General features: G+C 39.3%; 3 protein-coding genes across 5 annotated transcripts in view; all 3 read left to right on the top strand.

The window, feature by feature from the left end:
• LOC125776627 (uncharacterized) overlaps nucleotides 1–26,691 on the top strand; it is a 518,523-nt gene that overhangs the window by 345,390 nt on the left and 146,442 nt on the right. The gene's annotated exons all lie outside the window — the stretch shown is intronic.
• Nucleotides 1–26,691, top strand: part of LOC115066219 (hemicentin-2-like) — a 469,188-nt gene that overhangs the window by 433,456 nt on the left and 9,041 nt on the right. The window lies entirely within an intron of this gene.
• LOC105225301 (cytochrome P450 307a1) lies at nucleotides 3,099–7,190 on the top strand. Its single transcript, XM_011203702.4, has 2 exons — nucleotides 3,099–3,700; nucleotides 5,829–7,190. The coding sequence occupies exons 1-2, from the start codon at nucleotides 3,316–3,318 to the stop codon at nucleotides 7,073–7,075; spliced, it is 1,632 nt and encodes a 543-aa protein (XP_011202004.1). The 5' UTR covers nucleotides 3,099–3,315; the 3' UTR covers nucleotides 7,076–7,190.

Here is a 26,691-nt window from a genome sequence, read left to right as displayed (position 1 = left end):
AAGAACAACCAGCCTTGGATGATAGATCCCCCTTTTGATAACAACCATGGAAAACGAATTAAGGATTACGATTTGAGGGCATGCACCTGGGATGTGCGGTCCCTTAATTGGGAAGGTGCCGCTACACAGCTGGATAATGTTCGCGTGAAGGCTGTGCCTCCCGCCATTCAAGAAACACGATGGACGAGACAAAGACTGAGACGAGTAAATCCTTGTGGCATTTACTACCGTGGCCATATAAAGGAGCGCAAATTCGGTGTGGAATTCGTGGAGAGAGAGACACACACTCGTCTCTGTGAAGCAAAAAAGGCAAGTCAACAAACACAAGGAAGGTTCGAGAAGTTGCAGTCAAAACAGACAGCCGAACGCTTTTCTACTTGGTTTGCACTCCTGCTCTCTGAGAACGCAACATGGTATAAGTGAACTGTGTGACGGCATTTCAAGCTGCTTACCAGCTGCACACGAAATATTAGTTTTCGGAAAATGCAAAAGAGCTTCTGGTACGATGAGGAGTGCCATTTCGCAACGAAGAGAAAACAGTCTGCCTACCTCGCAACGTTACCTTCGACCAGACATAAAATGAAATAAACCTAAATGCGTGAGTATGAAGAGCTTTACAAGCTGGCCGACTACGAAAAAATGCGGCGGCTAACAGAAGGTTTAAAAACCGGAGCATAATTTTGTAGAACACTTCTCCTGCTGAATGGTAGTGAAAATATAACCAACCAGGAGAAGGCGAACCCGATTCCTCAATCGATGACGATGGAGCAGACGTTCCATTTCCCGACCATAAAGAAGTTCGAATAGAAATTACCCGTCTGAAGAACATCAAAGCGGCTGGTGCCGATGGTGTGTCCTCTGCTCAATCCACAAAAAGAGAGACCCCTCAACCTGCGCCAACTACCGTGGAATAAGCCTCCTCAACATCGCGTATAAGGTTTTATCGAGCATATTGTGTGAAAGACTACAGACCACCGTCAACGAACTGATTGGACCTTATCAGTGTGGCTTTAGACCTGGAAAATCAACAAGTGACTAGATATTCACTGTGCGCCTAATCTTGGAAAACACCTGTGAAAACAGAATCGACACACACCACCCCTTCGTCAATTTCAAAGCTGCTTTCCTCAATTCGTTTGCCAAAGAGGGGTCACTCATCCGAGGCTTGTTGTTTCTTTTCATTGGGTACGTTTTTTACATGGCGGGTCCGAAACCCAGCGCACAACCCTGCGGAGCGGAGATGACATTGCAGCTACGCTGGCTAGGTCATGTCGTCCGAATTCACGAAAACATTCCGGAAATGAGAAGGAAGACCTCTACTCCGGTAGAGAGATCAGGTGGAAGAAGACCTGGCTGCACTTAGTATATCGAATTGGAGCCAAATTGCAAAAAAAAACGACTTGGGCACTGTTGTTAACTCGGCTATAATCGCGTAAGCGGTGTCTACGTCAGGAAAGAAGAAGATAGCTATCAATAACTGTAATTCAATATATTTTTTTTATTTGCATACTTTAATAAAGGATAATTAATTAGCTAAATAAAACATACTTTAATTGTCTACAAATCTTCATTCGTATTTCAATTATAATTTCATCCCACCAAACTTATAATATTAGATGTATTTTAACATATTTCCTAGAAGTAACGTATACGACAAAACAACGTTTGCCGTGGCAGCTAATAACTTAATAAAATACCAAATTTGATTTCGTCGAATGATTAATGTTAAACACTTCTTTAGCTTTGTTCATTGCAAGTTACGATTCTATAAAATATTCGGTTACACCCAAACTTAGCCCTTCCTCTACTTATTTATTTAAAGAGTATAGGGGTATTCTCTTGCTCTTGCAAGATTGCTGATTGCAAAAATACTACACCGAAATATACAAGGGCACGAGAGCACCCATTGCAGAATCTAGTGATATATGAGCGACTGATTCAGTCAATTTATTGTAAATGACTATTGTGCATGGCTACTGTGAATTGGCGCTACTATGAATTGGTCCAATTGCATACATTTTTAACAAAAAAAACTGTAACAAAACTTTATTATTTAAATAGAAATTATAAAATCTAATTAAATTTTACCTTTCTCAACAATTTAACGAGGTAATATGTCTTTATGTAAAATGGCAACTACAACAGGGTGGCAATTTTATTTTTGCGTGACATTGCACGCAAATATACATGGGTTTTGGTCTGACATATTTTACAGCCCTTGCAAATATTTTTCTGCGTGTGTTTTTTGTTGTGCCGTTGTAAATCTGCAATTCTTGCACCGTGCACCGGGTTTTGCAAGAGCAAGAGAATACCCCTTATGTATTTTGCCGCTCTTCGGTCTAACAAATTTAGAGGGATAAGATCTGTAAAATGTTGAAACATCACTTGATAGTAATGTTGTTTTTTATGGATTGCTCATCATTACCAGCATAACAACATGTTTAATCAAGCATTGCATAGAATGCTGTGGCGATCAGATAACAATAATCAGGTTCTCATATGTCCTCTCATCGTCCATTATACTATAAATTACTAATGAGGTGCCACTGTATTTTAATACAAAATCAGATAAAACTCTTTGTTTGAATATGTGCGATTACATACATACATACACATAGTTTATATATCTAAAGTGCGCTACACATGAGATGATGACCATACTATACGTACGATAATCAATATATTCGATCTTTTCGCCGATCCAACCCATTTTTAACAATTGTTTAAATTAATTGATTACTAGGCACGAAGTATGTCCCATTAATGGCATGAAAATTTATTTTTACTTTTAATTTTCCGTACACGAAAATGTATGTAATTATTTAAAATCGTAAAATTATAAATTTTTACACTTGTTTTTTATAATTTTACTATTTTACGATGCTTTACGACAGGTTGTGAATTGAACAATTATATTTTTGAAATAAATCATTTGATAATTTAGTAAAAAATTATGATCACTATTAAGTGTTGTTTCAAAAACACAAGTTTTATATTCAAGTGCTAATGTATAAGTTGGAATAATTTTCCCTACAAGGTATTCTGTTTTATATGATAATTACTGAGCTTCAGTTCAAAATAATGAATGCACATAAATTCACATGCATTCACCAGCTAAGATATCAAATTTATGTAGACATAAAATTTACATATTTATAAACGAAATAATGGCGAAAACTGCTACATCTATAATTTAAAATGTTGAGTATGCACTACTTTCTTCAATGTGGTTAGAAACATTTAAGATAAGATTATTAGTTGGAACGATACGCTCACAACTCAAAACTTACGTGGATTAGTTTTCAGTCATTGAAAATGCTTTTATTGTGTTATTTAACTGTTGCAATAATGAGTTTTTGGTATCTCCTCATATTATATAAACATTTTCGTAAGATCAAAGTGATAACAACTGAACATACAAAAGAAACCAAATTTTATCAACAAGCACCAGGTCCTTTGCCATGGCCAATACTTGGTAATCTACATTTGTTAGTTTCCCAAAAGCCTACTACGGAATTACTTACAGACCTTTCTAAACAATTTGGAAGTATGTATTCGTTAACACTGGGAGCTACCAAATGTATTGTTATAAATAATTTGGAATTGATTAAAGAAGTACTTAATCAAAATGGAAAGTTTTTCGGAGGACGACCCAATTTCATAAGATACCATCAACTCTTTGGAGGAGACAGAAATAATTGTAAGATAATATTTTCTGATGCTCAATACTTATATATTTGCTAATAGTTTTAAGTGCTTAAGCTATGAATTAAATTAATTTCTCGTAATATTTTTTTTTTATAATTCGGGCTAAGTACTATTAATCAACATATGTATGTACATCAACTGATAGTCAAGCTATCGCTTGCACAGGCGGACGAACTAAAAAAAGCTATTAGATGTACGCCACACTGTTAGGAATATACAGATGTTTCATATGAGATCAATTTTCGTTACTAAATGATCTTTAATCCCGATTGCAACCACAAGAGCGGATCCAGAATTATTATTTTTTGAGCGGCGAAGAGTGGGTTGTAGGTAGAAGAAATAAAAATTTACTTGAAACATGAAGATTATTATATTAAATATAGTAGTCTTTATACAGTTTAATAGCTACGTCGGTAACTTGTTATCTTTTGACTATCTGCCCCCAATGGCAATGCCAGTGATCTAGTTGACCTTTTAGCTCAAACGTCGCCCGACATTGTCATTATCCAAAAGGTCTTTAAATCTATCTATTGAGCAGTCAATAAAATTTTCCATTCCTTTGGTTTTCAAAGCAAATACTTTTCCTGGAAGCAGCAAACTCAGTTGAGGTCCATCCAATACTTAACTAAAAAAGCGCACCTTCAAATCTTCGCGAATGTATTCAACAGAGGAATGTACACTGAGACCCTGTAGTATTCTTCGCAAGTTTCTCACGCAGAAATTTGTTTTGTTTGTCGGGCGTAGATTCTTTGTTTTTCTTCGACAACTTTCAGTTCTGCCACCATTGTTTTCGTGTCGTTAAATGGATCGAAAGTGTTCTTCAGCGTTTTGATTTCGGAATGTTACAAGCAAAGTATCTACCAGATCGATTGATTCTTTCTAAAAAATCACGCTGAGTGAATGGGTTAGAGATAAAATATCACATAAGCAAAAAATCCTAATTATAAATTGAAATTTGCACACTGCTGCGAAGAGTATCGTTGCTTTTCTCGCTGTTTCCTTGTTTTTCTAGTTACTAATTCTTCTATGATTAGATTTACTACTTGGAAGATAAAGCGCCGAAAATGTATCAATCGAATATATCTCAGATGGAGCTTAATGCAGCATTTTCTTCAAGTTCTCTATCAAGAAATGTCGCTTCAAATTTGGCACTTGGATTTTTTAAAAACTTAATCTGCATACGTTGCTACACTTTGTAGCATCAGTTTTAATGCTAAAAGCATTATTTACTATATTTAAATATGGCGGCAGTCTTTAATTTTGTTTCTGAAATAAAATTGCACATTTCTGGATTATATATCCTTTACTTCACATTTTTAAAGAGCAGTAAAATGACTAATAAGGCATTGGCTCTTCAAATTTTCTCCCTCTGTATCCGCTACTGGGTCAATATTATGTATATGCTGACGGATATATGTACATACGAGTATATAGAGGAAATACTGAAGCAACTTTATCCATTTTAAGCATAAGGCCACATTATTATCATATAAAGATTCGCACTTCCTTTCACAAATTCACACAAATTTACTGATATTTTCTATTTTACGGCCATTTGCTTAACTCGGTACCAAAGGCTTATGCCGGTACCAGTATGTAATAATATATAGTCATATCTTGAAATAATTTCCAGGTGTTCAAAAAAATTACACTAATTACATATATATGAAACCACTAAGTTAGAGCAAATTTAACTGTAACCAAATATATCGTATCTTCCAATTTTACCGTGCTTTTTTCTTGGCACCTGTAAGTAGACTTTTTATGACAAACGCAGAGCGGAAATCATCACATTAGGGGATAATTTCAGTGCTTCTGACTTTTTTATGGCGAGTTAACGCCAATTATTGTATTATTATTTTTATTTTTAAAGAAAACACTTATAGCAGGTGGGACTCTACCAACTTGTGAAAAACTTTATACCACAAACGACCGGTTTTAGTCTCATCGACACTTAGTCAATGTTGTTCAGAATAATACGTAGTTTTACTCTAGCCGAAAATGACCAAATCCTAGTTAAACATTTTAATATTGTTGAAATAATTTATGTACTAAAGATCTATGTAAATATTATATACTGTAATAATAATAAAAATTCATTTGGTTTTTTAATTCTCCAGCTCTAGCCCTTTGTGATTGGTCAATTCTGCAAAAAAAGAGGCGCAATCTAGCGAGAAAACATTGTTCACCGCGGGACACATCTCCTTATTTTATTAAGATGTCGAATGTTGGATGTTCAGAGATAAAAATTCTGATAGAAAAGCTTAATGAAACAATTAATAATAATAAGCAAATACCGATAAAGTCGTTTGTTCAACGAGCTTGTGCAAACATGTTTTTTCAATACATGTGCTCTGTGCGTTTTGAATATAATGATCATGATTTCTGTGAAGTAGTTGACTTTTTCGACGAAATCTTTTGGGAAATAAACCAAGGATATGCGGTTGACTTCTTACCATGGTTGGCACCGTTCTACAAAAACCACATGAATAAATTAATTCACTGGTCATCTACTATCCGCAGTTTTATTTTAAAACGTATTATTAATAAAAGAGAGGAGTTAAACTCCTCTCAACCACAAGACGATTTTACGGATGCTTTACTCAACAGCCTCATGGAGGACAAAAAACTTTCATGCGATACAATATTGTTTATGTTAGAAGATTTTATTGGAGGACACTCAGCAGTTGGAAATTTAGTTATGCTTACTCTGATATATTTGATTAAACACCCCAATGTTGCCAAGAAAATTCAATTAGAGGCAGATTCAGTTTCATGTAAAGGACAGCGAATAATCAGCTTTTATGATATTGATTCTATGCCTTTTACTATGGCAACAATATTCGAAGTTCTCAGATGTTCGTCCTCTCCGATAGTACCACATGTGGCGACTGAAGATACTGTAATATGTGGTTATGGTGTTGCAAAAGACACTATTGTTTTTATTAATAACTACAACCTAAATCACAATAAGTTGTACTGGAAGAAGCCTAATTGTTTCCAACCAGAAAGGTTTTTGGATTACTCCGTTGAGAAAAACGAACCGAAGCCAACCTTGAATGTATTAAGGAATTGTGAGAAATCGGAAATGGAAGAATCTTTTAGAAACACAATTAACAAAACTAAAAACGAAGTTATACAAATAAGAAAAAATATGCCATATTTTTTACCATTCAGTATAGGAAAAAGAACATGTATTGGGCAGAATTTAGTACGTGGTTTTGGTTTTATTTTAGTAGCCAACATATTAAGCCAATTTAATATATATTATGAAAATGGCAATAACATAGAAATAAATATAGGATGTATCGCACTTCCGGCAAACCCGATTCCAATAGCTTTAGTTAAAAGAAATAAAAATATTTAAAAACCTTACTATTTATGAAATTAATGCTCCTAAATATGTCGTGCCACAATCTAGTTTACTTATGGATTCAACACTGTTTCAAAAAAATAATAATATTATTATTTTCTTACGTATATTTACCTCGTTTAATTTTTCTTTTTAACTCAATCAGAATTGATCCAACAATCGCTAACCTCTTATTTCATTTACTTATTTCTTTTCCTTTCCCTCCGCTTTTATGTTCCAGTTTAATTGCAGCCTAATATTTCCCACTTACCAATATTGCAACCGCTCATAATATTAATATTGAATATTTCTATAATTTGATCTCAACTTGTCAAGGATTAAATAAAAAAAACATGTAAATTTTTATATTCTTGCAACATGTAGCTACAGAGTATATGAGTTTTGTTCACCTAGATGTTGTTTGTATCACGTAAAATTAATCGAGTTAGATATGGAATTATATAAGTATACTTATATAACATACTATATAATGAGATCGAGTTTACAGATGAGCATAATCGGTAAACTGCCACTCCCACAAGCAAATAAAAATCTATAATGACAATGTGAAAATTAATGAAATCGGATTATAACCCTGCCCTTTGCCCAAATAGGGTTACGTTAAAAACTAGTAAATCGGTAATATTGGATATATAATCTTATATTGAGATTTTTATATTCCAGTGCGAAAAAATTGCATTTTGCCCACTTAAAGTAGGCTACCCCATGACCAAAAATTGTCCAAATCGGACAAATCTATTCAAAGCACCAAAAAACCATATTCGGTATTCGGTCGGTCTAATTGCAAGCTCTTGAAATATTGAAAATATCGGTAAATTTGTGAAATATCTTCTTCTTTACTGGCGTAGACACCGCTTACGCGATTATAGCCGAGTCAACAATAGCGCGCCAGTCGTTTCTTCTCTTCGCTACGTGGCGCCAATTGGATATTCCAAGCGAAGCCAGGTCCTTCTCCACTTGGTCCTTCCAACGGAGTGGAGGTCTTCCTCTTCCTCTGCTTCCCGCGGCGGGTACCGCGTCGAATACTTTCAGAGCTGGAGTGTTTTCATCCATCCGGACAACATGACCTAGCCAGCGTAGCCGCTGTCTTTTAATTCGCTGAACTATGTCGATGTCGTCGTATATCTCGTACACCTCATCGTTCCATCGAATGCGATATTCGCCGTGGCCAACGCGCAAAAGACCATAAATCTTTCGCAGAACTTTTCTCTCGAAAACATGCAACGTCGACTCATCGGTTGTTGTCATCGTCCAAGCCTCTGCATGATATAGCAGGACGGGAATTATGAGCGACTTATAGAGTTTGGTTTTTGTTCGTCGAAAGAGGACTTTACTTTTCAATTGCCTACTCAGTCCGAAGTAGCACCCGTTGGCAAGAGTAATCCTGCACTGGATTTCCAGGCTGACATTGTTGGTGGTGTTTACGCTGGTTTCAAGATAGACGAAATTATCTACAACTTCAAAGTTATGACTGTCAACAGTGACGTGGGAGCCAAGTCGCCAGTGCGACGACTGTTTGTTTGATGACAGGAGATATTTCGTCTTGCCCTCGTTCACTGCCAGACCCATATGGGTCGCTTCCTTGTTCAGTCTGGAGAAAGCAGAACTAACGGCGCGGGTGTTGAGACCGATGATATCAATATCATCGGCATACGCCAGCAGCTGTACACTCTTATAAAAGATTGTACCTGCTCGATTAAGTTCTGCAGCTCTAATAATTTTCTCCAGCAGCAGATTGAAGAAGTCGCACGATAGGGAGTCGCCTTGTCTGAAACCTCGTTTGGTATCGAACGGCTCGGAGAGGTCCTTCCCGATCCTGACGGAGCTTTTCGTGTTGCTCAACGTCAGTTTACACAGCCGTATTAATTTTGCGGGGATACCAAATTCAGACATCGCGGCATAAAGGCAGCTCCTTTTCGTGCTGTCGAAAGCAGCTTTGAAATCGACGAGTAGGTGGTGAGCGTCGATTCTCCTTTCACGGGTCTTTTCCAAGATTTGGCGCATGGTGAATATCTGGTCGGTTGTTGATTTACCAGGTCTGAAGCCACACTGATAAGGTCCAATCAGCTTGTTGACGGTGGGCTTTAATCTTTCACACAATACGCTCGACAGAACCTTATATGCGATGTTGAGGAGACTAATCCCACGGTTGTTGGCGCAGATTGTGGGGTCTCCTTTTTTATGGATTGGGAATAGCACACTGAAACTCCAATTGTTGGGCATACTTTCGTCCGACCATATTTTGCAAAGAAGCTGATGCATGCACCTTATCAGCTCTTCGCCGCCGTGTTTGAACAGCTCGGCCGGCAATTCATCGGCCCCTGCCACTTTGTTGTTTTTCAGTCGGGCAATTGCTATTCGAACATCTTCATGGTCGGGCAATGGGACGCCTGCTCCATCGTCATCAATTGGGGTATCGGGTTCGCCTTCTCCTGGTGTTGTGCGTACACTGCCATTCAGCAGGCTGGAGAAGTGTTCCCTCCATAATTTAAGTATGCTCTGGGCATCGGTGGCTAGATCACCTTGGGGGGTTCTACAAGAGTATGCTCCGGTCTTGAAACCTTCTGTTAGTCGCCGCATCTTTTCGTAGAATTTTCGAGCATTACCCCTGTCGGCCAGCTTATCGACCTGTTCGTACTCACGCATTTCGGCCTCTTTTTTCTTTTGTCTGCAAATGCGTCTCGCTTCCCTCTTCAACTCTCGGTATCTATCCCATCCCGCACGTGTTGTGGTCGATTGTAACGTTGCGAGGTAGGCAGCCTGTTTTCTCTCCGCTGCGACGCGGCACTCCTCGTCGTACCAGCTGTTCTTTTACACTTTCCGAAAACCAATGGTTTCGGTTGCAGCTGTACGTAAGGAGTTTGAAATGCCGTCCCACAGTTCCCTTATACCGAGTTGTTGACGAGTGCTCTCACAGAGCAGGAGTGCAAGACGAGTAGAAAATCGTTCGGCTGTCTGTTGTGATTGCAGCTTCTCGACGTCGAACCTTCCTTGTGTTTGTTGGCGTGCGTTTTGCTGCACAGAGGCGGGTGCGAATTTTGGCTGCAACAAGATAGTGGTCCGAGTCGATGTTAGGACCTCGGAGCGCACGCACATCTAAAACACTGGAAACGTGTCTTCCGTCTATCACAACATGATCGATCTGGTTGGAGGGTTTTCGATCCGGAGACAGCCAGGTAGCTTGATGTATCTTCTTATGCTGGAATCTAGTACTACAGATAACCATATTTCGGGCCCCGGCGAAGTCGATCAGCCTCAACCCATTTGGGGATGTTTCCTCGTGGAGTCTGAATTTACCGACCGTAGTGCCAAAGATACCTTCTTTGCCCACCCTGGCGTTGAAGTCGCCCAGCACGATTTTGACATCGTGGCGGGGGCATCTCTCATAAGTGCGCTCCAAGCACTCATAAAAAGCATCTTTGGTCACATTGTCCTTCTCTTCCGTCGGGGCGTGGGCGCAAATCAGCGATATGTTGAAGAACCTTGCTTTGATGCGGATTGTGGCTAGACGTTCATTCTCCGGAGTGAATGATAGTACTTGGCGACGGAGTCTCTCTCCCACCACGAATCCAACACCAAACTTGCGCGCCTTTATATGGCCACTGTAGTAGATGTCACAAGGACCTTCTCGTCTCTGTCCTTGTCCCGTCCATCGCATTTCTTGGACGGCGCTGATGTCAGCCTTTATCTTTACGAGGACATCAACCAGCTGAGCAGCGGCACCTTCCCAATTCAGGGACTGGACATTCCAGGTGCATGCCCTCAAATCGTTATTTCGTTTGCCATGGTCGTCATCAAAAGGGGGTCTCTCATCCGAGGCTTACAGTTGATTTTCAATCGGATGTTCTTAGGCTACCCAGAGGATACTTGGTCAAAGACCGGAAGTCGTGAGCTGCTTCAGTCATATGTAAAAGAATCGTTTCTGGCCACTCCCAAGTGAATGGCGATCAGAGAACTTTCCTCACTTGCGTGAACTTCTACACATGACTCCATCCTAATATCACTGTGCCCAAAAAATAAGGTGACATTGTATTTATTTTGAAAATTCTTTATTTATTCTTCCAAATCAATCTCATCTCCTTTAAAGTAATCCCCTCCCGATGCAATGCACTTATGCCAACGGATTTTCCAATCTTCGAAACACTGGTTGTAGACACTTTCCGGGATGGCCTTCAGTTCCGTCTTCGCTGCGGCTTGAATCTCCTCTATCGTATAAAAACGGTGTCCCCGGAGCGGTCTTTTGGGCTTGGTGAACAACTAGAAATCGCGCGGCGCCAGATCAGGTGAATATGGTGGTTGCGGAACGATATGAGTTGAGTTTTTGGCGAAATGATCACGAATTACGAGGGCAGTGTTGGATGGTGCATTATCGTGGTGTAAAAACCAAGAATTGTCTTTCCACAATTCCGGTCTGTTTAGGCGGATAGCGTTACGCAAACGACGCATAACGTTCAAATAATATTCCTTGTTGACTGTTTGACCGGTTGAAAAGAATTCATAATGCACAACACCACGAGAATCGAAGAAAAGAGTCAACATGACCTTGATTTTTGAGCGACTTTGACCCAATTTTTTTTTCTCGGCTCTCTTTTGGCACGCTCGATTGATCGGTTGTTTCGGGGTCGTAAGCATAGATCCAAGTCTCATCGTCATACGTTTCATGACACCCTGGTAGTCGGAAAGCATCGTTTCACACACTTCAACGCGACGCATTTTTTCCAAAAAATTCAATGTTTTCGGCGCCTGTCGAGATTTGACGCGCTTGAGGCCCAAAACATCCTTCAAAATGGTATTGGCTGATCCTTTCGATATGCCAACTTCATCAACAAGGTCTCTAATTGTTAATCGACGGTTTTTCAACACCAAATGTTTGATTTGTTGAACGTGAGCTTCGTCGGTTGAGGGTGATGGTCGCCCTGGACGCTCTTCGTCTTCGACACGTTCACGGTCGGCTTGGAACTCACTATAGCACTTGTAAACAATTTTTTTAGACATAGCCTCATCACAAAAGGCTTTCTGCACCATCCTCAACGTATCCGCAGCAGAAAATTGATTCCGTAAACAAAATTTAATGCAAATTCTTTGCTCAACAAATTTTGACATCGCAAAAAACGAAAAACTCAATTTTAGCAGCTTACAAAACGATACGTATCTCAAACACTAATGAATATTTTGACATGAAATTTGACATAAATATGTAGAGAAACACCGTACTCGTGTGCACAGTCAAACATTTATATATAATAATACAAAACTTTATTGTGAATATAAGAAAAATGTTACACTTATTCAACTTTACTGGATGTTCTCAAATATTTCGTTTATGTTGCTCACTCGCTGACGGTTGCTCGTTGACTGTGTCTTTGGTTGCTGCCACTTGCTTTATTTTATTTGACACTTGATGGGCAACAGAGTTGCCATCGCTTACAGTCGGCTTTCCTGACCCAATGTGGCGCCCTCGCCCATGGTGCTCTCATCTTCGTTGTCTATGTCGTCTGGATCATCTGGTGGTAACATGCACCAAGTTTTAAGTTGATCTGATGCAAATACGGCTTTGTAGTGACGTTGCGTTCGCTCGGCATGAGGTAAGTCTTCAATTACATAACGATCATTTGGCAGGACTTTGGTGATGATGAATGGTCCTCTGAATCGTGGTTCTAGTTTACGTGATGTACCGGAGCTTATTGGTTCGTTTGTAGTCAATACGAGATCACCTTCGTTGTACGTCTTCGGTTGATTATGCTTTGCGTCATATAGCTTCTTGGCTTGTGCTCTTACGTCGTTTATTCATTGAGCTGTGTCGACTCGTAGTTGCTGTAGGTCGGTGTCGTTTATCAGGTCAACATCATCGTCTTGAAGTGCCTGGATAAGTTGATTCTGCAGGATGTCTCGAGGCACGTACCCATAAAGTAGTCGGAATGGTGTACAACCTGTGGTTTTATTCGGGATGGTATTAATGCTCCATTGTATTTGACGTAATTTGTCGTCCCATCGTCTTTCGTCATCAGTAGAAGGTAGTAGCATGGATAGGATGACGCGGTTTGCTCGTTCAGCGTGTCCGTTAGCGCGTGGCGTCCGCACTGCGTTGAGAATATGTTTGACGCTGTTTTCATCGCAAAACTTTTGGAACGCTTTTGAAGTGAAGGCCGTTCCTCGGTCGGATATGATACGTTCAGGCATTCCTAGATAGCTCGTGATCTCAAGCAATACCGGAATTACATGGCTTGTTGCGGTACTCTTGACTGCTCGTAGGATTGTGAATTTGGTAAATGAATCTACAATTACCAACACATGCTCGTTGCGTTTTGAACTTTTTGGGAACGGACCCAAATGATCAATGTGTATGGTCGTGAACGGTATTGGCTTAACGTTGTCGTAGTGATATCGACCCTCACGTCGTCCGCCAGGGGTTTTATTTAAAGCACAACCCACACATGAGTTGATGTAGCTCTTTACGTAATTGCGCATTCGAGGAAACCAGAAGAGATTGAGAATTCGTTTCATTGTTTTGTCAACGCTCATATGACCTGCCTTATCGTGGCATTCGTGCAGTATTTGGAACCTTAATTGCTTTGGAACAACCCATAGTAGTTTGTTGTCGTGTTTTCGATATAGGCGTCCCAGTTCAACAACGTAATCGGGATATTCTGGCTTCACCTCATTCTGTATTTCGTTAACGATGTTTCTTATTTTCTCGTCTTGTAGCTGAACACTAAACAACCAATCTGCCTGGTCGATAATCATCTTGGAAACGCATCGACATGGGCCATACGAGCTCCTGGTCGATGTTGAATTTCAATGTAGAATTCTTGGATTCTCAACCACCATCGGGCAATGCGTGGTATAAGCTCTCGCTTCTCCATCGTTGTTCGTAAAGCGTTGCAATCGGTAATAACTTTGATCTTCTTTTCGTATACGTAGTATTTGAATCTTTCCAATGATTCCACAATCGCTAATGCTTCGAGTTCATAGCTATGGAAACGTTTTTCGTTGTCTGTAGTAGAGCGACTAAAATATGAGATCGGGTGCAGTTGTCCATTCTCGACTTGCAACAAAACGCTTGCAAGGCCGATAGAGCTTGCGTCTGTATGTAGTTCGTGTTCGGCTTCGATGCGGTAGTTGATTATGGTTGGCCTCGACGACAATGCGGTTTTGAGTTCGTTGAATGCTGACTCTTGCTGTAGTCCCCATGCGAATGCGGTGTTGTTGCGTAGCAATTTGCGTAATGGTTCAGAAATAATGGAATAACCAGCGACGAATTTTCGGAAGTAGCCACTGAGACCTAAGAATTTTCGTACTTCAGTGACATTTCTCGGCTGTAGAAAATGTACGATAGCGTTGGTTTTGACGTTGCCCGGACTGATGCCTTCAGGAGTTAGCTGATGTCCCAAAAACGTTATTGTTTGCGTGAACAACTCACATTTGTTAACGTTCAATGTGAGTCCACAGGTACGTAGTACTTGGAGTATACGAGAAAGCTTTGTATACATTTCGTCGAGAGAATTGCTGCCGATTAGGATGTCATCCATATAATGCAGCATGTCGCCCGTCTCCACCCGTCTTTGGATTTCTGCCATGAGTCTATTAAACACAGCTGGTGCATTCTTTAAACCAAACGGCATGCGTTTGAACTCATATAGACCGTCCGTCGTGATAAAAGCGGTGTATTTCCTACTATCAGGTGCCATTTTGATCTGATAGTACCCACTATTCAAATCGAGTGACGAAAAGTATCGGAAACGTTTCGCTTCGTGTAGCCGTTCTTCAATATTCGGGACTGGAAAATTCTCTTTCTTTGTTACCTTATTAATTCGTCGATAGTCGATACATAACCGATCACTTCCATTCTGCTTTTTGACTAAGACCACGGGACTTGCGTATTCGGATGTCGATTTCGTGATAATATCACGCTCAAGCAACTCCTCAACCATCCTGTTGACAATATCACGCTTCGGTTCTGGAATACGATAAGGCGCTTGAAATATGGTGCGATTGCTCTCAAGTTCGATGCTAGCTTGAACTACGTCAGTTTTGCCAATATCTTTCAGCCCAATGGAGAAAACATCGGCATAGCTTGCCAGAAGACTTTGTATCTTATTTCGTTCTGCTTCATTGCTGAAATTGGACATTAATTTGGAAAAATTGCTCTCAGTTATTACCGTTGTCTGTACTGCTCGTCTGCTTCCGAATATTGTGCGACCATTTTCAATTTTCAGCGTAGTGTTTGCATTGATGATAACATCTTGACCTATTAAAACGTCTTTTTCCAGTAACTCGTCATCAGCGATGGAGGCTTGCGTCTCGATGTTGATTCCGTCGATGGTGATGTCTATGGTAATAGCCTCCGTGAACGTACGCACCCCTCCGCAAATGCCTTTTACTTGTAAGCAGCATTTTACGGCTTTATCGTCGATGCGCTTGGCTACTGACCTACGAATGATGCTGCATTGGCTGCCCGTGTCGATGAATGCGATATACGGTTGCGCTTTTATGTAAACTAACTTCTTGAAACATTCGTCAAGGTTGATTGCACCAAGTCGTCGTAACGTTACTGTCGTCTTCTCACAATTTCCTCCGTTTGGATGAACTTTGTTACACGTTGTACAGCGATGTCGTTTCTGCGGCAATGGACATTTGTTGGCGAAATGTCCAGGTACGTTGCAATTGTAGCATTTCAATTGTGCTTTAAATTCACCATTTTGTTTCGTTGACTCAGCATATTTTTCGTTATTGTTGTCTCGCTTACTTAGTTGATGTACTTGTGGCTCACTTAGCCCTCCGCGATTAATGAAATAGTCCTCGATGGCGTCTCTCATCTGCTTCATTGTTGTAAACTTCATTGCTGCAATGCTTTGTTGGAGTTCTCTATGTTTTAACCCAGCTCTTGCATAACGTATAATGGCTGCCTCACTCAGTTTGTAACGTATACCTAGTGCCGCCACTCGAAAACAATATTCTTTTACGATTTCTTTTGGCTTCCTCGTTGCATTGGCCATCACGAAATGAATTTCTGCCTCGTCTCGATCTGAACCAAATTCGTGTCGTAACGCATCAGCAAAATTTTCCCAAGTTGTGTGTAATGTGGGTGATGCATCCAACCACATACGTGCAACTCCTTTTAAACGTGTGTAAATAGCTAACAATAAAAATTTCTCGTCCCATCTATATATGCTTCCACTACTCGATCGACTCTATCAATAAATTGCTCTAGCGTAATGCTTGCGTTATTCGTTGGATCAAATTCCGGCAGGGTATTTGCAATTTCTTTAACTGACGCGTGTCGCATATTCCCGTTCGCAGAAATATCACCGTTGCTTTGAATGCGTGTTGTAACGTTGTTGTTAGTTGCCACCGTGCTGTCGTCGTTCGTTGAAATAGCGTCAGTGGCGTGACTCTGAACGCCTGCGCCGCCGTTGACTGCGACTGCGCTATCGTTGCTATTTGCGTTTTGTACCGTTTGTACCTCTTTCATGCTAACTGTACCAGTCCCGTTGTTTTGCGCTTGTAGCAGCTGCGCCATCATCTCGCGTAACTGCTTCATCTCCTGCTGCAGTTGTGCTACCGTTGACATCTCGGATGAGTCCTCCGTAACGTTGATCTCTTGGATGTCCACCTCGTCGGACTCCTCATATGCGCTAAGACGTTGCAACAACTGGTCTCGCGTGCCAGTCGTCGCTAATTGCCTTTCCCGTAGCAACCTCTTCAGTTGTTCCACCTTCAGATCACTGATCTTCACCATCGTATCGTTTTTACGTATCGTGTATATATATCTGCCGGTGCCTATAGCCCTTCACCAACGCACATACATATACTTACTATGTTTGTAGACGTGTATGGGTTTATCATCCCACTTCTGAACTGTAGAGAAACACCGTACTCGTGTGCACAGTCAAACACTTATATATAATAATACAAAACTTTATTGTGAATATAAGAAAAATGTTACACTTATTCAACTTTACTGGATGTTCTCAAATATTTCGTTTATGTTGCTCACTCGCTGACGGTTGCTCGTTGACTGTGTCTTTGGTTGCTGCCACTTGCTTCATTTTATTTGACACTTGATGGGCAACAGAGTTGCCATCGCTTACAAATATGACTGACGGTACCACCAACCTAAAAAAAATTAATGCTCCAAATCCTTCAACGCGCGCAGTTTAAATTCAAATGCCTCCTTATTTTTTGGGCTCGGTAGTATATTAGATATAAAAATTCCGAGAGAATTGCTTTCAAATAGTATTATGCCAGTGTGTCAAAATCAGCACCGTAGGTATTTTCTTGTCTTATTAGAGATAAGTTGCAAGAATATGAAATATTCGATTACACCCAAAGTTAGCCCTTCCTTACTTGTTACAATTATGCTTGAACATCTTTGAAATTAGTAATTATTTCATGTTTTGTATTAGCGGTACAAAGCAGTCAAATTGAAAAATCGTTGAATACATGGCTTGTTTTGGACGACCTTCGAACTCTTCAAACAAAGAAAATGAAGAAACCTTACTGAACACATTGACATAAGATCTTAAACGAACATGGCTAACTAGTGTCAGTGTTGGTTATTTTTCATTCACAAATTAGAACTGTGATATCTGTACAAATTTTGGATATCGGTAAACGCCTTCCCACAGCACTATTATGACGAATATAGTAAATTGGGTAAGTTAGATAGTTTAATTAATAAAAGTATTTCGGACATGAAGCTAAGTAAGTTTAAGAATGGCAAGGAAATGACGAGTGTTTTTACAGTTCCCCAAAGTATATCAAGAAAGTAAACCACTCTAGAACCTAAAAACTCTTATGCAATTCTTTGTTGTTCATTTAATCGTGGGTGCGAAATGTTTCGATCAATATATCGGGGATATTGGTGGTATTGACTTCCCTGCTTCAAATCAAAGCATCCCTTTTTCGAGCATACGGAAAGGTGATTTGCGAGGTGTGACAATTAAGTAATGAGACTGATTCTATAAAAACCGTATGTTCAAAGTAGTCCCCTTGGGCAGCTATACAGCGATTCCAGCGCATTTTCCATGATTCGTGTGTTACGAGCGATGTCTGGGTGCACCCTGTTGACTTGTTTTCTTCGGGCAGGGGGCGCGCGGAGACGCATATGGTACGACCAAGAGCACTATCACCATACACTCTTACAATTTTAGCGCACGTTTGCGAAGCTGTTTCGCCCAATCTGGCGCAAAATTTTATCGCGACGCGTTGCTCTTGACTACTTCACTACAAACACACGTCTACTCAACTTGATGCAGCAAGCGAACTGTACAAGCTAGAGCGATGGTAGATATATCAATGGAGAGGGGAGGGATGCCGAAAAAAGAGAAAGGGAATTTCAAGGTCACAGGTTTATCACAAGCGCTGCAATAAAATCAGTCTCATTATTTAATTGTCTAATCTCGTATGGTATTTGATTTGACAATTTTATTAAAATTTCCTCTGTTTCGTATGCATATTTTTTACACTTGTAGCATGTTACTACAGAGTATAATATTTTTCTTCACCTAACGACTGTTTGTATCCCCTAAAACTAATCGAAGTTAATATGGAGTTCTATACATATAAATAATGAGGATGAAGAGACGAGTTGAAATCCTATTATTTGTATGTCCGTCGGTTCGTCTCTCTGTTTGTGTATGCTGTAACTTTACCAATAATTAAGATATCGTAATGAAACTTTTTACTTTTGTTCCTTGCTAAAAAGGGACACATTCCTAGATTTGTGTAATCGAACCACTGCCATGCCAAGAAAACGCCATTAAATGAAAACAGTGCCATAAATAGGCGGAAAATTAAGATTAAAAATTTTGAAATACATGTCCCCTAAGCCAGTCAAACTTTAACTAAGTTCACTCAAGTAATGTCCCTCAAGTACCTTTACCGACACTGTAAAATTGAAATCGAATAATAACAGCGCTCATACCCATATGACGGCTCTATTAAAAACTGCTGAAAAAGCAATAAATCTGTTACTTACAGCGTCAAAGGGAATAAATTTTACACCCAGGATGATATAATAAGGCTCTGCAAGGGCCTGGGTCAAATTTCATACACATTCTCGAGTAAAAAAATTGTCACAGTCAGAAGATAACTGTGAAAGCCACGTTGTTCCGAATATGAGGATCCCAGTGCGAATGGCTGACTTTTTGCTGAAATTATCGGTCAATATTACTGAAATTCAAGGACAATGTTTTTTTGATAATATATATTATTATTGCCCAAGAATGGGAGGATGGAGTCATGTGTAGAAATTCACGCAAGTGAGGAAAGTTCTCTGATCGCCATTCACTTGGGAGTGGCCAGAAACGATTCTTTTGCATATGACTCAAGCAGCTCACGACTTCCGGTCTTTGACCAAGTATCCTCTGGGTAGCCTAAGAACATCCGTTTGAAGGCGTTAGAGAAGGCGAAACATCCCCTGCATAGGGTTGTACGCTGGGCTTGGGACCCGCCACGTAAAAAAACACCCCCAATGAAAAGGAACAACAAGCCTCGGATGAGTGACCCCCCTTTTGATGACGACCATGGCAAACGAAATAAGGACTACGAATTGAGGGCATGCACCTGGAATGTCCGGTCCCTTAATTGGGAAGGTGCCACTGCCCAGCTGGTTGATGTCCTCGTGAAAATAAAGGCTGACATCACCGTCGTCCAAGAAATGCGATGGACGGGACAAGGACAGAGACGAGAAGGTCCTTGTGACATCTACTACAGTGGCCATATAAAGGAGCGCAAGTTTGGTATTGGATTCGTGGTGGGAGAGAGACTCCGTCGCCGAGTACTATCATTCACTGCGGTGAATGAACGTGTAGCCACAATCCGCATCAAAGCGAGGTTCTTCAACATATCGCTGATTTGCGCCCACGCCCCGACGGAAGAGAAGGACAATGTGACCAAAGATGCCTTTTATGAGTGCTTGGAGCGCACTTATGAGAGATGCCCCGCCACGATGTCAAAATCGTGCTTGGCGACTTTAACGCCAGGGTGGGCAAAGAAGGTATCTTTGGCACTACGGTCGGTAAATTCAGCCTCCACAACGAAACATCCCCAAAATATGGTTATCTGTAGTACTAGATTCCAGCATAAGAAGATACATCAAGCTACCTGGCTGTCTCCGGATCGAAAACCCTCCAACCAGATCGATCATGTTGTGATAGACGGAAGACACGTCTCCAGTGTTTCAGATGTGCGTGCGCTCCGAGGTCCTAACATCGACTCGGACCACTATATTGTTGCAGCCAAAATTCGCACCCGCCTCTGTGCAGCAAAAAACGCACGCCAACAAACACAAGGAAGGTTCGACGTCGAGAAGCTGCAATCACAACAGACAGCCGAACGTTTTTCTACTCGGCTTGCACTCCTGGTCTCTGAGAGCACTCATCAACAATTCGGTATAAGGGAACTGTGGGACGGCATTTCAAACTCCTTACGTACAGCTGCAACCGAAACCATTGGTTTTCGGAAAGTGCAAAAGAACAGCTGGTACGACGAGGAGTGCCGTGTCGCAGCGGAGAGAAAACAGGCTGCCTACCTCGCAACGTTACGATCGACCACAACACGTGCGGGATGGGATAGATACCGAGAGTTGAAGAGGGAAGCGAGACGCATTTGCAGACAGAAGAAGAAAGAGGCCGAAATGCGTGAGTACGAACAGTTCGATAAGCTGGCCGACAGGGGTAATGCTCGAAAATTCTACGAAAAGATGCGGCGGCTTACAGAAGGTTTCAAGACCGGAGCGTACTCTTGTAGAACCCCCAAAGGTGATCTAGCCACCGATGCCCAGAGCATACTTAAATTATGGAGGGAACACTTCTCCAGCCTGCTGAATGGCAGTGAAAGCACAACACCGGGAGAAGGCGAACCCGATTCCCCAATCGATGACGATGGAGCAGACGTTCCATTACCCGACCATGAAGAAGTTCGAATAGCAATCACCCGCCTGAAGAACAACAAAGCGGCAGGGGCCGATGGATTGCCGGCCGAGCTATTCAAACACGGCGGCGAAGAACTGATAAGGAGCATGCATCAGCTTCTTTGTAAAATATGGTCGGACGAAAGCATGCCCAACGACTTTAAGTGTGCTATGCCCAATCCATAAAAAAGGAGACCCCACAATCTGCGCCAACTACCGTGGGATTAGCCTCCTCAACATCGCATATAAGGTTCTATCGAGCGTATTGTGTGAAAGATTAAAGCCCACCATCAACAAATTGATTGGACCTTATCAGTGTGGCTTTTGACCTGGCAAATCAACAACCGACCAGATATTCACCATGCGCCAAATCTTGGAAAAGACCCGTGAAAGGAGAATCGACACACACCACCTCTTCGTCGATTTCAAAGCTGCTTTCGACAGCACGAAAAGGAGCTGCCTTTATGCCGCGATGTCTGAATTTGGTATCCCCGCAAAACTGATACCACTGTGTAAACTGACGTTGAGCGGCACCAAAAGCTCCGTCAGGATCGGGAAGAACCTCTCCGAACCGTTCGATACCAAACGAGGTTTCAGACAAGGCGACTCCCTATCGTGCGACTTTTTCAATCTGCTGCTGGAGAAAATAGTTCGAGCTGCAGAACTTACAATCTTCTATAAGAGTGTACAGCTGCTGGCGTATGCCGATGATATTGACCCATTATCATCACTTAAAGCTATCCTTAACGTAAATTTTTAATATCAAACGATTTGCCAAATCAGAGATATACTTACTTTCTGCCAATGTGGACAAAATTAAACTGTCATGTTTTATTTCTAATGAATTTTGTAACTAAATGAAAAAAAAAATCATTTAAAATGTTGAAACTCAGAGGTTTTTGGAGAGGCTTTCTTACCAAACGAAAAAAAAAAAATTTTTTATCCACCCTAATATGCATTGATGTTTGACGATGAATATCTCGTAACCGCTTAACTTGATCGAAAAATCATACGAGACCATTTTTATGGAGCAGTAAATTTCCTATAAAACTATGAGTTTCATTATTCATAATAATTTTTTTTCATTGAGTTATAAACTTCATAAGAAATAAAAAAACTTCCCAAAAATAATCGAACTTTAACTGTGAATATCTTTTAAACGGTTGTGTTTACGAAAAAACCTTTTTTGTAGAGCATTCAATTTCCAACAAAATCTAAGGAACAAGATATTTGTTCAACTAGTTGGAAGCAAGATATAAATTTTTCTATCTGATAAAAACAGACGTGTGGCACTCGGGACTGCCGCGGTAAAGCTATCGCATAGCATTTTGTATCAACCTATGTAATTATAATTATTTATTTATTTTATTCATGCAATATTTCTTTTTCTTTGATATTAATTCAAGTTACACTTTTTGAGCGTGGTGACCGATAAGAAAACAAATTTTTCTATTATTAAATAAATAAAAAAATAAAAATATTCAAGCGATAAGCTTTCCAACGACACCTCATTCAGAGAAACTAAAAACATAGAGAAGGTGCAAATCGAAATCTGTATGATGCACTATAGGTCAAATGAACGGTTTTTGAGGCAAAAAATCAATTTTTGAAGTGTACTATTTCATAAAAAGGATAATGGCATTTTGTAATAAACATTTTGAAATACCCAAAAAAACAAAATTAGAATCAGGTGGCAACCCATGTCTTAAAGCCAAGCTGTCAAAGTTGTAGTTTTTTTTGGTTTGTTTTGTTTTCTTACATTCACCTTTATAGTGCCTAACATTTAATCCATTGTTTAACAAAATATTATAATTGTATACAATTTTTATAAAATGGAAATTATTAATTCAGGTATGTAAAAAAAAATGTTATTAATAAGTTTCATAAAAATGTTGTTGTTGTAAATTTTTTGTTGCATCAAAGTGTGTCGTATTTACTGTGGAGTTTTGGTTATTGACCTGATGTTTCTTGGAGTAGTACTTTGTTTATTGGGACGTATTTGTTGAACAATATATATGTGGAGAAAGGTAATGATGTGTACTTTCATGTGGTTGTAATTTCAACTGCAGCCAACTGCAGCCCAACTGCTCTAAATTATTTATATTTTCCTTTTAAGATTCCGTAAAAATAAAAAATACGGATATAGTTAAATTTTGGTTAGATAATAACCGAAATGCTACGATTGTTGTCAACTGGATTTTCAAGAAATTTAATAGAAGTGTGGATGACGAATGTATGGCATCAATCAAAAAGAAAATTAACAATTTTTGTGCAACTGCTACCCAAAAGTGGAACAAGAACCAAAGATGTGCGAAGAGATTTGAGAACAACGAAAGTTTATGGCTATCAAATGTGACTGAATTTAAAATTTCTGAGAGTGATATCGCAAACAAAAGAGGCCGCCCTCATGTTGGATACAGCGAGGGAAGTGCGAGGCAAAAACGAAAACTTGCTTCCGAAGTATCGTCCGTACAGGGTCACGATACCAAATTATTGGTCCATGCTGCTTAAATATCAGCTTATGCATCAAAAGCAAATGATTTAAACTTTGTTTTAAAGGAAGCAGCTTCATCTCCATCTAGGGCTACAAAAATGAGAAAAACTTTAACCTCCAATGACAAAAAACCTTTACCACTATCCCCCGAGGAAGCATTACTATTTTTGATAGAAAATAATTTAACAAAGCAACAGTACATAAACATTCGGGCAATGAGCAAGTCACGAAACTGTGATATTTATCCACATTACCAAAAAATTCAAGAGTGCAAACTGCAATGCCGACCTGATGGACTATCGGTAACGGAATCATCAGCACAAATTCCTCTGCAGGGCTTGGTTAACCATACAGCAACAAGAATTTTGTCATACCAAGAAGAAGTTTTGATGCAAATAGAAGAGTTGAATGATGTCAGATTGGTTTTAAGTTATGGTTTCGACGGTTCCACAGGACAAAGTTCTTTTAAACAAATATTCAGCAGCAATACCCCTGAAAGTTTGAAGCCTCAATCGTGCCTCTCGGATGCGCTAGAGAAAGTGCTTCTGAGGCGAGAAATAAATTTTATAAAAAGGATCGCATTGAGCATGCACGAAAAGACTCTAGAGAACACAATATATCTGATGTTTTTAACAGAGCCATGGATTCTTCTGACCCATTCTTATTCAGTATATGCCTAAAGAACCGTCATTCAGCAAAAAAAAATTTGCAACTTCCAAGAGAAGTTATTTCTCTTTTAAAGATTCTAGATGTTCCTGAATATCAATTGCCGACTCCGTCAAATGCTATCGCAAATGCTGGTTCGATTGCGCGGTTAACAGAGCTGATAGAATCACAAAGGGGAATTCGCCGTTCCCGCTGCTATTTAGCAGAACTGAGCACGTTCAGTGGCAGAAATATATGTACATATGTAAAATGACTAAATACATGCGAGAATATATAAAGAGAACTGTTTTGAGAAAAAATATACAAAGTCACACAGAGAATGTAACAAAGTATTCTATATGTATGCATGCTTATATTGCACTATATAATAAGAACCATTGTCACATATGCGTGATTATTTTGTACCAAATGAACCATTTTTTGCCGAAAAATGGTCAAAATTTTAATTTTATTTTACAAAATCGGGAAAAATTATGAAAAATTATTTTAATTTTATTTCTTTTTATTTTTATTTTTTAAATTTTAAATAAATTAATATTTATTGATCATTTCCATATTTGTACCAATAGAATTTCTATGGCATATACATAAATATGTATGTATATTATTTCTTTGGCACATTTGTATGTTTACGAAAGCAAATGCGAGCATACATCGATTATTTAACGAGAAAACTCGATTCTCGAGTAGAACCGGAATCGATTTTACCATCCCTACTGGCCGTCGTCGTGTGCACATTAAAACCTCCGCACAATAACCACCACAAAAAAAAAAAATGATTTTTTTCCATGTAATTTATATGGAAAACAGAAAATTTGAAATAGCCACCTCTTAATATTAATACTAGAGCTCATCTTTTGAGTGACTTTTTTTTACACATTTTCGAAAGTTTTGAGCCTGTTTTTCTGTTGAAAAAAAAAGGTTGCCTCAGAATGGCACACCCTAATGTACATATATATTGTTGTGATAAATTTAATTTCTATTAGTAGGAAATATAATACAAAAATATTTATTAGTATAGCATATTATGTAAAAATCAGATAAAATTATTAAATATGCAAGTCCAAATTGACTATAAATATTACTATGCATGCATTCATACAAAATTATACTCTTATCATATTATGTTTACAAGTCAATATTCAATTGCCGACGGCAAAACGCAAAAGCATACATATTTGCATGTGTAATAAATATTTTTGTATTATATTTCCTACTAATAGAAATTAAATTTATCACAACAATATATTCATACATATGTACATACATCATATTAACGTATGTCTCTGCACATGCTCATATCATAATCTTATTATCTGCTCATATGACTGCATGTATACGCATGTGCGCGTTCAGAAATTCATATCATGATTTTATCACTTACATATCAATATATTACATGTGCGCGCATTGATCTGTATGTTCATATATTCATATATACTTATATGTACATATATTTGTATACACTTGCGAACAAATAATGCACAAGCATACAAACATACATATGCGTACACATGTGAATATGTCACCAACAAAAAATTGAAGCATTGTTCTATAAAAACAACAACTGCTCAAATAGAAGAAGCATCACAAGTCAATATGGCAGCCGAATTGGCGAAGCCCAAATGTAGTAAATTCTACAACAAAAACGATTTCATTCATAAACGCAGGCGCGTATGCCACAAGCGACCGCGCTTCATTCATATAAACAGACGCCGTAACATCTCCCCGAGCATGCCTTTGCCTACAAGCGTCTTTTCGCGACTATGGCAAAAGCTAAAAATCATAAATTGAGCATCTTTCTGATGCTTCTTCACAGAAAGAAGTCAGAAAAGTGGCAACAACGGAGTGGTCGATTTATAACATTCAATTCTAAAATATTTTTCCTTAGCTCGCAAAAATCAGCGTCGATATGTATGCAAGTTCATACATATGCATACATATTTACGCTAGTTCGTAGGCGAAGCTGTTACAGCGGCAAGGAAAGCGGTAACAATCGGCAATTTGTTAGTTTCTTTCGCGTCTCGTCGCGTCAGTGCTTCGACAGATTGATGTGCTGAACACATAGAACGCGACAGACTGCAAGCGCCATCTGAATCTGATATTGAAATACACACATTCTTATGGACACAGTTATTTAGACAGCTGCACAACTACATAACTGTGTCCATATGAACGTGTATATTTTAATATTTGACAGATGTCGCTTGCAGTCATCCCCGCTCAATGTGTTCAGCATTTGGCTCTTTGACAAAACGCCTGTTTCGGCCATTGGTTGACCGTGAAAACGGAGATGTTGTTATTATGAATGTATGTACATACATATATATGTATGTGGCTCGCATTTGCTTTCGGAAACATACAAATGTGCCAAAGAAATAATATACATACATATGTATATGCCATAGAAATTCTATTGGTACAAATATGGAAATGATAACGAAATAATGCGAATATGCATATTTCATGAAGGTCATTAACTTTTTTTGAAGAAATGAAAGGAATGCATGGAAGTGTTTATATGAGCACATTTAA

This window comes from Bactrocera dorsalis, chromosome 2, assembly GCF_023373825.1.
Source record: "Bactrocera dorsalis isolate Fly_Bdor chromosome 2, ASM2337382v1, whole genome shotgun sequence".
In the NCBI taxonomy this organism is placed as follows: Eukaryota; Metazoa; Arthropoda; class Insecta; order Diptera; family Tephritidae; genus Bactrocera; species Bactrocera dorsalis.
Note: the sequence above shows the minus strand (reverse complement) of the source record. Positions and strands in the feature narration are given on the sequence as shown.

Excerpts from the sequence above, each read along its gene's own strand:
- LOC105225301 (XM_011203702.4), top strand. The coding sequence starts at position 3,316 with ATGCTTTTATTGTGTTATTTAACTGTTGCAATAATGAGTTTTTGGTAT. Across the intron at positions 3,701-5,828 it reads TGGAGGAGACAGAAATAATT|CTCTAGCCCTTTGTGATTGG; the intron begins GTAAGATAATAT and ends TTAATTCTCCAG.